This window comes from Hypanus sabinus, chromosome 22, assembly GCF_030144855.1.
Source record: "Hypanus sabinus isolate sHypSab1 chromosome 22, sHypSab1.hap1, whole genome shotgun sequence".
NCBI lineage: Eukaryota > Metazoa > Chordata > Chondrichthyes > Myliobatiformes > Dasyatidae > Hypanus > Hypanus sabinus.
In genome coordinates, this window is record NC_082727.1 from 22837027 (window position 1) to 22849688 (window position 12662).

Genomic DNA, 12662 nt, shown 5'->3' on the forward strand with positions numbered 1-12662 from the left:
AGCGACCTTGTACACAGATGATGGATAATTTGAATGGTCATGGAGTCATTGAGTAATAGAACATTCCGGCACAAAAACAGGCGTTTTGGCCCATCCAATCACAAACAAGAGAAAATCTGCAGATGCTGAAAATCCAAGCAACACACACAAGATGCTGGGGGGATTCAGCAGGCTAGGCAGCATTAATGGAAAAGAGTACAGTCGACGTTTCGGGCCGAGACCCTTCAGCAGGACTGGAGGAAAAAAGATGAGGAGTAGATTTCAAAGGTGGGTGGGGGGTTGGAGGGAAGGGAGGGGAGGGAAGGGAGAAACACAAGGTGATAGGTGAAACTGGGAGGAGGAAGGATGATAAAAAGAGCTGGGAAGTTGATTGGTGAAAGAGATACAGGGCTGGAGAAGGGGGAATCTATTAGAAGAGGACAGAAGGCCATGGAAGAAAGAAGAGAGGGGAGGAGCACCAGAGGGAGGCAATGGGCAGGCAAGACGATAAGGTCAGAGAGAGAGAGAGAGAAAAAGGGGATGGGGAATGGTGAGGGGGGCATTACCAGAAGTTAGAGAAATCGATGTTCATTCCATCAGGTTGGAGACTACCCAGACGGAATACAAGGTGTTGTTCCTCCAACCTGAGCGTGACCTCATTGCAACAGTCAAGAAGGCCATGGATAGACATGTTGGAATGGGAATGGGAAGTGGAATTAAAATGGAGGTCACCGAGAGATCCTGCTTCTTCTGGCAGATGGAACGTAGGTGCTTGGTGAAGTGGTCTCCCAATCTACGTAGGGTCTCACCGATATACAGGAGACCACACTGGCAGCACCGGACACAGTAAATGACCTCAACAGACTCATAGGTGAAGTGTCACCTCACCTGGAAGGACTGTTCTGGACCACTTTTCAGGTCGGAGGAGCAACAACTTCTATTCTGTTTAGCTAGCTTCCAAATTGATGGCATGAAAATAGATTTCTTCAACTTCTGGTAAAACTTCCTTCTCTTCCTGCCCTCTTCTGTATTTCCCCATTCTAGCTCCCACTTAATGTTTCTCCTCACCTGCCTTTCACCTCTCCCTGGTGCCCCTCCTCCTTCCCTTTATCCCATGGTCCACTCTCCTCTCCAGTCAGATTCTTTCTTCCCCACCCCTTTATCACCTCTCAGCTTCTTACTTCAGCCCACCTCCCCCACCTCGCCTTCTAGCTTGTGCTCCTCCCCCTCTCTCTATCTAATCATTCCCCCTTCCCTTCCAGTCCTGATGAAGTATCTCAGCCCAAAACATCAACTGTTTGTTGATTTCTATGGATACTGCCTGACCTGGACCTCAATCCCTCCAGCATTTTGTGTGTGTTGCTCTGGATCTCCAGCATCTACAGGATCTCTTGTGTTTATGACCTGCAAAAGCTCTTGTGTTTATCTCATTGAACAAGCTGGTGAAGAAATGAAAAGCCCAAGGTAGAGCAACAAACTGCATCCAAAGTTGGCTCAGAGGCAAAGAGTAAAAGATAACAGATGAAGGATGTCTTTGCAACTGAAAGGTTGTTCATCTGTACATTTGCAAAAGTCCAGAGCTTGTTAGATTTAAATAGAGGAATAAAATCTAGAAATTTGCAAACAATGCCAACACTGGCAATGTGGTTGACAATAAAGGACAAAGCTTTAGGCTGCAGAAAGGTTCACATTGTTTCATCAGTGGGGTAGAAGTATGGTGGATGGAATTTACCTCAGAAAGGTCAAGGTCAAAGTCAAAGTAAACATTGATTTTTTTGCCTTATGCACAAGATGCAATGAAAAAACTTACTTGCAACAGGATTTATGGGCACAGGGCAACATATAAGAAAAACATGGAGCTAGAACAAAGCCAGGGCATACACTAATGGGCAGATACTGAGAGTTTGGGAGGAACAAAGGGACCTTGGAGTGTATTTTAAAGGTAGTTAAAAACATTGAGTAACTGAAGCATAGAATATAAGAATAGAGAGGCCAGGTATAATGCACAATCAGATAGACTGGGATTGGTGTCTTTGGAACAGAGAATTCTATCAGAAGCATCAATTGAGGTCAATACCATTATGAGTAGTCTAGATAAGTTCTCAATATTCTGATTTCTTCAGTAGACATGTCAAAAAGCTCAGGGTGTAGGATATGATATCGCAGGATATTATATCAATGTACCAGTACTTCAGAGACCTGGAACAACAAATCACAAACCTGAGTTCAAATCCCACCATTGGCAGCTGTGGCATTTAAATTCAATCAATAATTTGGTATTAATGGAAAATATTGTTGAGAAAAATGATGACTGCCTGCTTGTTGTAAAATTTTGTCTGATTTTCTAACGCCCGTCAGAGTAGGAAATCTATTGTTGCTCCTTCTGGTCCATCTTTGTCTCCAGACTCATCAATGTGGTTGCCTCTGAAATGGTCAAGTCAGTCATGGACAATGAGGAATGGGCAATAAATGCTGATCTTCCCATTCATGGTCAGATCCTGAAAAATGGATAGGATTAAATGGGAGATGAGGAAAAGCCTTTTCAATCAGTCGGACAATAAGAGGCAAATAAGCCACATTGCGTTTCTAAAGTATTAGGTTGTGCCCTAGATGAGACGTGTCCTTCAGAGTATGGATAAAGCACTCAAAGTTGGGATTATGTTGGGTGACTATTCATGAACTGTCAAATGCAATGGGCTGAATGGCCTCCCTGTGTTGTAGCCTCTGTGTAACCTATTCTCTCCCACATGTTCCTTATCTCCACCCTGAAACTCCAGTCACCCATCTACACCAGGGACTTCACAGTGGCCAATTAACCTAGAATCCAGCTTGTCTTTGAGTTGTGGGAGGAAACCAAAGCCCCCAGAGGAAACCCATGTTGTCACAGGGAGAACATACAAACTCTGCACTGAATTGAACCTGGATGGCTTGAGATGGGTAGCAACTGCATGTGCTACTGTGTTCCAGCAGAAGATGAAGAAAAGATCGAAATAAGTTTTTGAAAATAATCAAGATATTTCAAGTGGCAAGGGTCCTGAACAAGGAGAGGCAGCCTTAAAAGTTAGGCTAGGCTATTAAGAATTAATGTTACCAAACATGTCCCAGAATTTCACAAAGGATAATTGCAATCTTAATCTCCCCTATAATTCGTTTTTCTTTTTCTGAAGGACTGTGTCCCAGTTTAGGAATAAAAGACATCTAGAAGGACTTCAGTGAACAATAGCTTGTGAAATAAATGTATAAATGGAAATTGATAGTGATGAGTTGAAGTGTGCCTTAAATGGCAACATTATAAGATGCGCTGGGATTTCTGCTGCTTTGGTATTTATACCAAATTCAATAGAGTGTTCAAATATTGGGTTTCTCTAACAAGAAAATATTGGGACTCATCTGGGAAAAGATGTTGGATCTTGCAGTACTTTAATAAACACTATTTTACTATAATTTCCCAGATTTCGCATCGGATTCAAGAGAGCTTTCCAGTGTTGTCCTTTTGTACAATTCAGTAGACACGATCACCAGGAGCTAACAAAAACAATGAGCTACCGAATGACTCGAAGCAGCACTTACACCACCAGCAAAATGGAGACAATGGTCACCAGTCACAGCAGTACAAATTGTGATGAAACAGAGGAGACAAAGGGGGAACTCTTCAGCTTTGGAACTCATCTTTAATCGATGCTTTGCCCCCACAGGGTTGATGGCCTCTTCAAGAAGGTTATGAAACATGACTCCCATGTGGGTCCATCTTCATCACAAATATGGACAACCAAATACAATCCCAGGATCTCAATTCTCCAATTCTGATTCTGCTTTCTTATCACGGGTCCTGACACTCAGTTGTAAATCCTGAATTGTTGGATCTTGGTCCCCTCCTCCTTCAGACTGGTTCCAAATACTTTTCTCTTTGTTCTCAATTCTCTCACTCCAACTCATGATTTCCAATCCTGGTTTGCAGTAGTTTGGTTTCCATCCAAAATTGATTGTACACTAAGAAGGAAGGGTTCCATGAGCTTTCAACAGAGCTTTGGCGAACCAGCAATTGACAGCAAGGTTTCTGATCCTGGATCTGATCTCTCTGATCCTGCTTCTTGATGTGAAGATCCTGGATTCTGAAGCATCCCCATTCTCATTGCTGACTCCGTGATCATCGCTCCTGAACTTCACTCATAATTTGCCAAAAGCAAAAATAAGGAGGGTTATGGGCTGAGTGCGGGTAGGTGGGACTAGGTGAGATTAAGGGTTCGGCACGGACTAGGAGGGCCAAGATGGCCTGTTTCCGTGCTGTGATTGTTATATGGTTATATATGGTTAAGACTGCATATTGTGGAAATCTGACAAATGCAAAAATCTGACAATTATGCAGCAGAGAGAAAATCTGTCAACATTTCAGGTCAACAATCCCTCATCAGACCGAGGAATGGAAATGGAAGATGTCTTAATTTGCATCAAAAGGGAGATGAAGAGACCAAGGAGAATGGGGATGGTAATGTGGAGATCATGTGAGGCTAGGTGAGAGAAGTGGTGCTTCTGCCAGCAGTGAGAGAAGCTGGTGAAGGTTACTGACAGAGAGATAAATTGGAGACAATTGAAATCTGAGCAGGAAAGAAAAAAGGACAATGAAGAACAAAGCTGGAACTGTCATCTACATACCAGAGAAGCATCAACCTGTAGATATTGGAAACATGAAATATAAAGAATTAATGCTGGTTACTTTTAGTATAAACTGGAAAGGGTTGTTCTGTGAAATTGTTGTATTCAGTGTTGTATTTAGTCCTGAATCTCAAAGTCAACAATGTTCCTAGTCAGAAGATGAAGTCCTGTTCCTTAAGATAATGTTGAAGGCCAAATGCAGAGAGGCCAGTGTGGTAATAGATGGAGAATTAAAGTAACAGGCAATTAGAAGCTCAAATCACACTTGCAGTCTGAATGGAGGTGAACCGATATATGTTTGGAGACCATATCAAACACGGTAAACCGAAGTGAGTCCTTCACCGGGAAGGGGTCTTTGACTCTTTGGATAAGGAGTGTGTGGTACCTCATCGCCGTCCTTTCCAGATTCCCTCTGCAGTTCCTGGCTCTTTCATCTGCACCAACACTCATTCCCCTACTCACTGCAGCCTCCTGTACATGGCAAGCGATGACACTTCTCTGACACTGTATGCCAGACACTTGAGAGTGTCAGGGGGCAGAATTGAGTACAGTTGCTATTACTAAGGAAAAGATTCTTGGGAAAGCTGAATGATTTGAAGTTGTGGAGGCATTAGTAATGATCTTTCAAGAATCACTCAATTCTGAAAAAGTTCTAGAAAACTGGAAGATTGCACATTTTCATTCATTAAGAAAGGAGGGAGGCAAAAGACAGGAAATTATAAGCCAGTTAGCCTGACCTCAGTAGTTAGGAAGATGTTGGAGTCTGTTACTAAAGATGAGGTTTCAAGATATTTGGAGGCACATGACAAAATAGGCTGAAGTCAACATGGTTTCCTTAAGGGGAAAACTTGCCTGTTAAATCTGTTGGAGTCCTTTGAGGAAATAACAGGCAGGATAGACAAAGGAGAGTTAGTGGATGTTATTTACTTGGATTTTCAGAAGGCTATTGACAAGATGCTGACATGAGGCTGCTAAACAAGATAAGCTAAACAAGAGCTCATGGTTTCACAGGGAAGTTACTAGCATGGAGAAAAATTAGCTGAATGGCAGGAGAAAAGGGGACCTTTTACACTTGGCTTGGGCTGCTGTGCGGACACAGTAATGGTGTCCCACAGGGGACTGTGATGGGACTGGTTTTATTTTACATGTACATCAATGGTTTGAATGATGGACTTGATGGCTTTGTGCAGTTGATGGCCAAATTTGCAGGTGACACAAAGATAGATTGAAGGGCAGGTAATATTGAGGAAGTAGGAAATCTATAAAAGACAAATGGAATAGTGTGCAGGGAAGTATATTATCATGAACTTTAGTAGAAGGAATAAAGGTGTAGACTATCCTATAAAGGTGGAAAAATCAGAAATCAGAGGTGCAAAGGGACTTGAGATTCCTCGTGCGGGATTCCTCTAAAGACTAACTTGCAAACTGAGTTGGTGGTAAGGAAAACAAAAGCAATGTTAGCATTCATTTCAAGAGGAACAGAATATAAAAGCAAAGATGTCACGCTGAGCCTTTATGAGGCATTGGTCAGACATCACTTGGAGTATTGTGAGCAGATCTGGGCCCCTTGTCTAAGAAAGGACATGCTGACATTGGATGAAAGGGTTAACATATGAGGAGCATCTGATGATTCCGGGCCTGTACTTGCTGGAATTTAGAAGATTGTGGGGAATATCACTGAAACCTATTGAATATTGAAAGGCCTACATAGAGGAGACACAGAGAGGATTTTTCCTATAGAGCAGAAGTCTCAGACCCGAGGGCACAGCCTTAGAATAGAAGTACATTCCTTTAGAACAGAGATAATGAGGAGTTTCTTTAGCCAGAGGGTGGTGAATCTGTGGAATTCATTGCCATGGGCAGCTGTGGAGGCCAAGTAACTGGATGTATTCAAAGCAGAAATTGATAGCTTCTTGATTAGTAAGGGCATCAATGGTTATGGGAAGAAACAAGGCAACTGGGGTTGAGAAGGGTAATAAATTAGCCATGATGGAAAGGTGGGGCATATTTGATGGCTGAATGGCCTAATTCTGTTCTGATATGTGTTGGTGTTATTGTTTTAAAGCTTTTCAAAAGACCATAAGACCATGCTGCTGGAGTATTCCATAGTGAAGATTGATGCAAAATCGTTATTAACTTCATCTGCCATTTCTTTGTACCCTATTTCTACCTCTCCAGCAATATTTTCCTGCAGTCTGATAACCACTCTTGCCTCTCCTTTACTCTCTATATATCTGGACAAACCTTTGGTCTCTTCTTTTATCTTATTGGCTAGCTTACCTTCATATTTCATCTTTTCTCACCTTATGGCTCTTAGTTGCCTTCTGTTGGTCTTTAAAATCTTCCCAATCCTCTAAATCCCCACTATTTTTGGCTATGTTATATACCCTCTCTTTTCCTTTTATGCTGCCTTTGACTTCCCTTGTCAGCCACAGTTGCCTCAGCCTCTCTTTAGAAAACATCTCCATCTACATATATATCGTGTGTCTTCCGAATTGCCCCCTGAAATTCCATCCATTGCTTTTCTGCTGTCATCCCTGCTAGTGTCCCTTCCTATTCGGCTTGGCCAGCTCCTCTCTCATTCCTCTGTAATTTCCTTTACTTCACAGCATAGGTTCCCCACCTGGGTTCCATGGACCCTTTGCTTAATGGTATTGGTCCATGGCATGAAAAATGGTTGTGAACCCCTGCTTCACTATTATACTGATGACTTTACCTTCTTCTCAAACTCCAAGGTGAATTCTATGATATTATGATCACTGCCTCCTAAGGGTTCTTTAACCTTAAGCTCTCTATTCAAATGTGGTTCATTACACAACACAACACGCAATCTAGAATTGCCTTTCCCCTATTGGACTCTGGCACAATCTGCTTGAAAAGCCAGGACATAGGCATTCTATAAACCCTCTCTCTTGGGATCCAGTACCAACCTGATTTTTCCAAATCTACCTGCACCCAGCTCCAGCAACTTTTCGATCTCAAATTCCCCAGCATGACTCACACTATCCTCTGCATCCTTCTCTGTGGTACTACACAAAATATTAGTTTAGAATATTGCTTATATCCTTTATTTCCAATCATACTTTCCATCCTATGTCCTTGAGTGTTTGTACTCCCTCTTTAAATGCAAATATAAAATGTCTTGGGATTCTCTTTAATCCTACTTGCCAAGGGCATTTTGTGGTCCTTTTTGAACTTCCTTGGGTGACGGGGAGGAGATACGTCTCCACCAAAGGAGTTTTAAGGCGCTTCTTTCCTCCACTAGTTTGGTGGTCACTCTTGGGCAAGGAGTAGCACCTACTTAGCCCCCCTCCCATCCTGATCAGGGTCACCTAATGCCAGGTGGTGGGTGGTGGTTTGGGCAGCTGGTGCATAACACAAGTCCTGGTTATGTGACCACTGATGCTGGGCAAACAATCTCTGAGGAGTACTAATAATAACTGGGGTCACCCAGCATGTAAAGACACTGCCCAGAAGAACGTAATAGCAAACCACTTCTGTAGAAATATTTGCCAAGAACAATCATGGTCATGGATAGAGAAAAGAGGAAGAATAAAAGCATGAAGAGAGCCTTCCACACAGGTAGATTAGAGACAGATGGAAGATCATAATCGCCCACATACGACACAGCACATAATAATCTTGATGATTGAAACTTCCGAGCTTGATCTGTTTCCTGCTATCCTTATATTCCTTAAAGTCCCTGTCTGATTTTAGTTTCCTGAATCTTAAGAAGGCTTCCTTTTTATTTTTGACTAAGATCATAAACCATCTCAATTATCCAAGATTCCCTTACCCTTCCATCCTTGTTCTTCCTCCTTACTGGATCATGCCAGTTCTAAGCTTTGTTTGGCTAGTCTTTAAACAACTCCCACAACAATGGAACTAGGGATAGTCCTTATAATAGTAGAGGAGGTGCTGGATGTCTTCAAAGGTTTGAAGTTACACAAATCTCCAAGAGCCTGATCAGGTTTATAGAATTCTGTGGGAGGCTAGACAAATTATGGGAGTCCAGGCTGAGATGTTGGTAGATTGAAGGGTAGTGAATATTGTGTCTTTTTCAAAAAGGGTGGCAAAGGAAAACTTGGACCAGAAAGTTTAACATCTGTGGTATTGGAGAGGGTTGTGAGAGTTCAGATCTGTAAAGACAGAGGTTGATCAGGGATGGTCAGCATGGCTTTGTGCAGAGAAGATCATGTTTTTATGAACTTGAATGAGTTTTTTGATGATGTGACCAAGAAAGTCAATGAGTACAGGGCAGTAGACAAGGATTACATGAACTTCAATAAGGTCTTTGATAAGGCTGCTCTGAAAGGTTAGATACATGGAATACAGAGAAAGTTGGCTAACTGAATACAAAATTGCATTGATGGTAGAAAGCAAGGGAGATGGTGGAAGGTTGTTTCTCGGACTGCAGGCCCATGACTCATGGTGGACTCATTGTTTGGTACTAGCTTATTGTTATTTTTCATCTATATCAACAATTTGGATAAGAACGTACAAGGCATTATTTACAAGTTTGTGGATGACACTAAAATAAAGTGGTAAAGTTGGCAAAGAAGGAGGTTATCAGGAATTATGGGGGCTCTTTATGAGCTGCATAAGTGGATGAATGAATGGCAAATGAAGCTTAATTCAGGTAAGTGCGAGGTGCTGCAGTTTGGAAAGTCAAATCCAGATGGGATTTCACAGTGAATGGCAGGGCCTGGGGAGTTTTGTAGAATAGAGGGACCTTGGGAGCATTAGTTCCATTTTCACTGTACAGCATTCCCTAAACGTGGAGTTGCAGGTAGCCGGGGTGCTGAAGAAAGCTTTTGACATACTTGCCTTCATAAGTCAGAACACTGAGTATTAAAATTGGGAGACCACTGCTGAGGCTATACATGGAGTATTGTGCTCAGTTTTGGTTTCCTATTGTAGGAAAGATAGTATTAAACTAGAAAGAGTGCAGAAAAGATTTACAAGGACTGTGTAATAGGGAGAGGTTAGATAGACTAGGCCTTTGGTCCTTCAAGCACATGAGACTGAGAAGTGATCTTGTTGAACTGTATGAAATCAAGAGGGGTATAGATTAGGTAAAAGTACTCAGTCTTTTTCCCAGGGTTGAGGGATCAAAAACTATAGGGTGCAGGTTTAAGTTGAAAGGAGAAAGATTTAATAGAAACTTGGGAGGAAACTTTTTAAACAAAGGGCAGTAGGTATGTGGAATGAGCTGCCAGAGGAGATGGTACTGTAGCAAGATTTAAGACAGTGGGACAGGTACATGGATCAGAAAGGTTTAGGAGATTATGGTCCAAACGCTTGCAAATCAGTCTAGCTTGGAATAGGCATCTTGATTGGCCTGGAGTAGTTGGGATGACAGACCTGTTGTGATGCTATATAACTCTATGTTCAATGACACTGGTGCTGATTTGCTCAGTCACAGCTGCTTCCAATTAATTTCCTGGTATCTCCTGTCTAATTACATTATAATTTGCCCCACCCCAATATAGAGCATTCCTGCAAGGACCAACATATATCCATTAGGAGAGCTAGTAGGGGTTCATGAAAATTCTTGATGAGTAGGGTCAAAGAGAATTCCTAAGGCATTATGCACATACCTGAAGAGGAAGAGGATAACTAAAGAGAAGGTAGGACTGCTTGAGGATGAAAAAAAAACTTGTTTGGTATTTACCCAGGAGAAGGATGTAGAGGATTGAGAGACCACAGAGAAGCATGCTAAGATGCTAGGATATTCAGGATTAGAAAAGAGGTAGTGTTAGGTCTCTTGTAAAATGTCAAGGTGGTTAAGTTCCCGGAGCCTGATGGGATGTATCCACATTACTGACAGAGGCGAGAGATGATGTAGTTGGGCTCAGGGGTTGGTACTGAGACTTGTGCTGTTTGTCTTATATACGACTGATTACGGTGAAAGTGTGGCGTGGAAGTTTGCACTGTGGATTGCATGAGAGATTGCCAAAAATGCAGCAGGGTATGGATCAGTTGTGGGCAGCGAATTGGTGGTTGGAGTTTATTCAGGACAAGTGTGTCTTGCTGCACTTAGGAGATCTAACATAAAGGAAAAGGGCACAGTTAATGGCAGGATCCTGAACAAAGGGATCTTGTGATTCAGATATATGGCTCACTAACAGTGCTTGCACAGGTTAATAGGGTATAAAAAAAAGGCATATATGGCATGCTTGCCTTCATTAGTCAAGGGATTGAGTTCAGGAACCAGGAAATTATGTAATGGCTTTACAAAACTCTGATTAGGCTGTGTTTAGAGCATTCAGCATTCGTTTTTGGTTGCCTCATTATAGAAAGGATGGGGAGGCTTTGGAGAAGGTGTGGAGGAGGTTTACCAGGATGCTGACTGGTTTGGAGGATGTGCTGGGAGGACAGATTGGACAGGCTGGGGCAGTTTTCTCCAGAGACAGAGGCTGAGGAGATGTTTATAAAATTATACGAGGCATAAATAGAGAAGACAGCCAGTATCTTTTTCCCAGTCTTGAAATGTTTAGCACTTTGTGTATTTAAGGTGAGAGGGGGAAGGTATAAAGGAGATGTATAAGGCAAGTTTTTTTTACACAAAGGGTTGGGGGTTTGGGGTGCACTGTCAGGATAGTGGAAGAGGCAGATAGCGTAGGAGTATTTGAGAGACTCTTTGATAGGCGTGTGAATGTGTGGAGAAGAGAGGAATATGGCCAATGTGTGGGAAGAGGAATTAGATTAATTAGGAATCATTGATTTAATTAATTTGGCACAACATCATGGGCTAAAGTGCCTGTCCTATGCTGTACTGTTTTATGTGTGTAATGTGATCACTGTTGCCAATATAGTCTCCTTCTGCAAGTCCAGTCACCTGTCTGGTTTCAGATATTTCTCAGCTTTGTCAATCTGAAACAATGGCTCTCTCTGCAAATGCTGCCGGGCCTGCTACGTATTTTCACAACTCGAATTCCATTTCCCAAATTTCTGATCTTGGTTCCTGATTTTCCTTCAATTGCTGAGATACACTCATTCCTGTTCTAATAAACAGAAGTCACGAAAGGGTCAGAGCATCCATTGTGAATAATGTCTTTGAACGTTTGAGTGCTCTGTAGATTAATGCTGACTTTTAAAGTTCAGGTATGAGAGACGTTAAAGGTCAGCACAGAGCTGGTGTCCTCTGACTGGCCAGTTCCCATTCGGACTTACACATACTCGAGCTATGGAGAAATATATGTACTGGCTAGATTCTCAATTCTACCTTCCTGGTTCCTCTTTTGTTCCCTGTTCTATGACCCAGTTCCCAATACTCTGATCCTATCAAGTTTTCCAGCCCTGATTCCAGTTTACCAACCCCATTTCCTGACTCACTAATCTTACTTCCTCATTTGGGTTATTCGTGGAGTTGGCTGCACACTATTATAAATTTGGTTTGAGTTTGTGAGCCTGTTTGCAATCTGTTCATGAATAGATGAATATGTATGGAATGCACAGAAACCCACCCCTTCCCCCTCAGTAAATCATCTTTCATTGAGGTTTTTAGCTTGTTAAGATTGTTTGAAAGGCAAAGCAGGTTCAGGGGGCTTTGTGACCTACCATTGCTCTTAATTTTGATCTTATGTATTTGTTGCTTTACCCTATATTATTTTCTGTACATTCCTGACGATAATATGTGTAAATACAGGAGCTTAAAGTAATCAGTACCTTTCATGACCTCTGAATGTTCTTTAGAGTCATGAATTCTATTTGAAATGTGTTCTCGATTGTAATAAATAACGTTGAAGTGATTGTAGCAACAATCGTTTTGATAAAGTTGCCGTTTTGAAATTTGCATCAATGGGCAATTGGATTTATGATTGGCATCAATGTACCTTTGAATCAAATAAATTGAATAGATGTAAGATTAATCATTTTAAAGCTAAATTCGGCTCTACTTTGGTCATTTGCTCTTGGTTCACTTTTACCTTGACTTGCAGTGTTTCAGCTAATTAACAAAGTGCTGACAGTGAGTCACAAAAGTCATGAAGTGCTCTCGTGGCCCTTTCCCCATTAGTGAGGCTCCA

General features: G+C 41.9%; 1 protein-coding gene across 1 annotated transcript in view; it reads left to right on the forward strand.

Moving 5' to 3' along the window:
- Nucleotides 1-4820, forward strand: part of tacr2 (tachykinin receptor 2) — a 75200-nt gene extending 70380 nt beyond the window's left edge. The window contains exon 5 of the mRNA XM_059948029.1: nt 3432-4820. Coding sequence (XP_059804012.1) covers nt 3432-3654 — 223 coding nt within the window. The 3' untranslated portion in view covers nt 3655-4820. The remainder of the gene's footprint in view (nt 1-3431) is intronic.
- The last annotated feature ends 7842 nt before the right edge of the window (nt 4821-12662 follow it).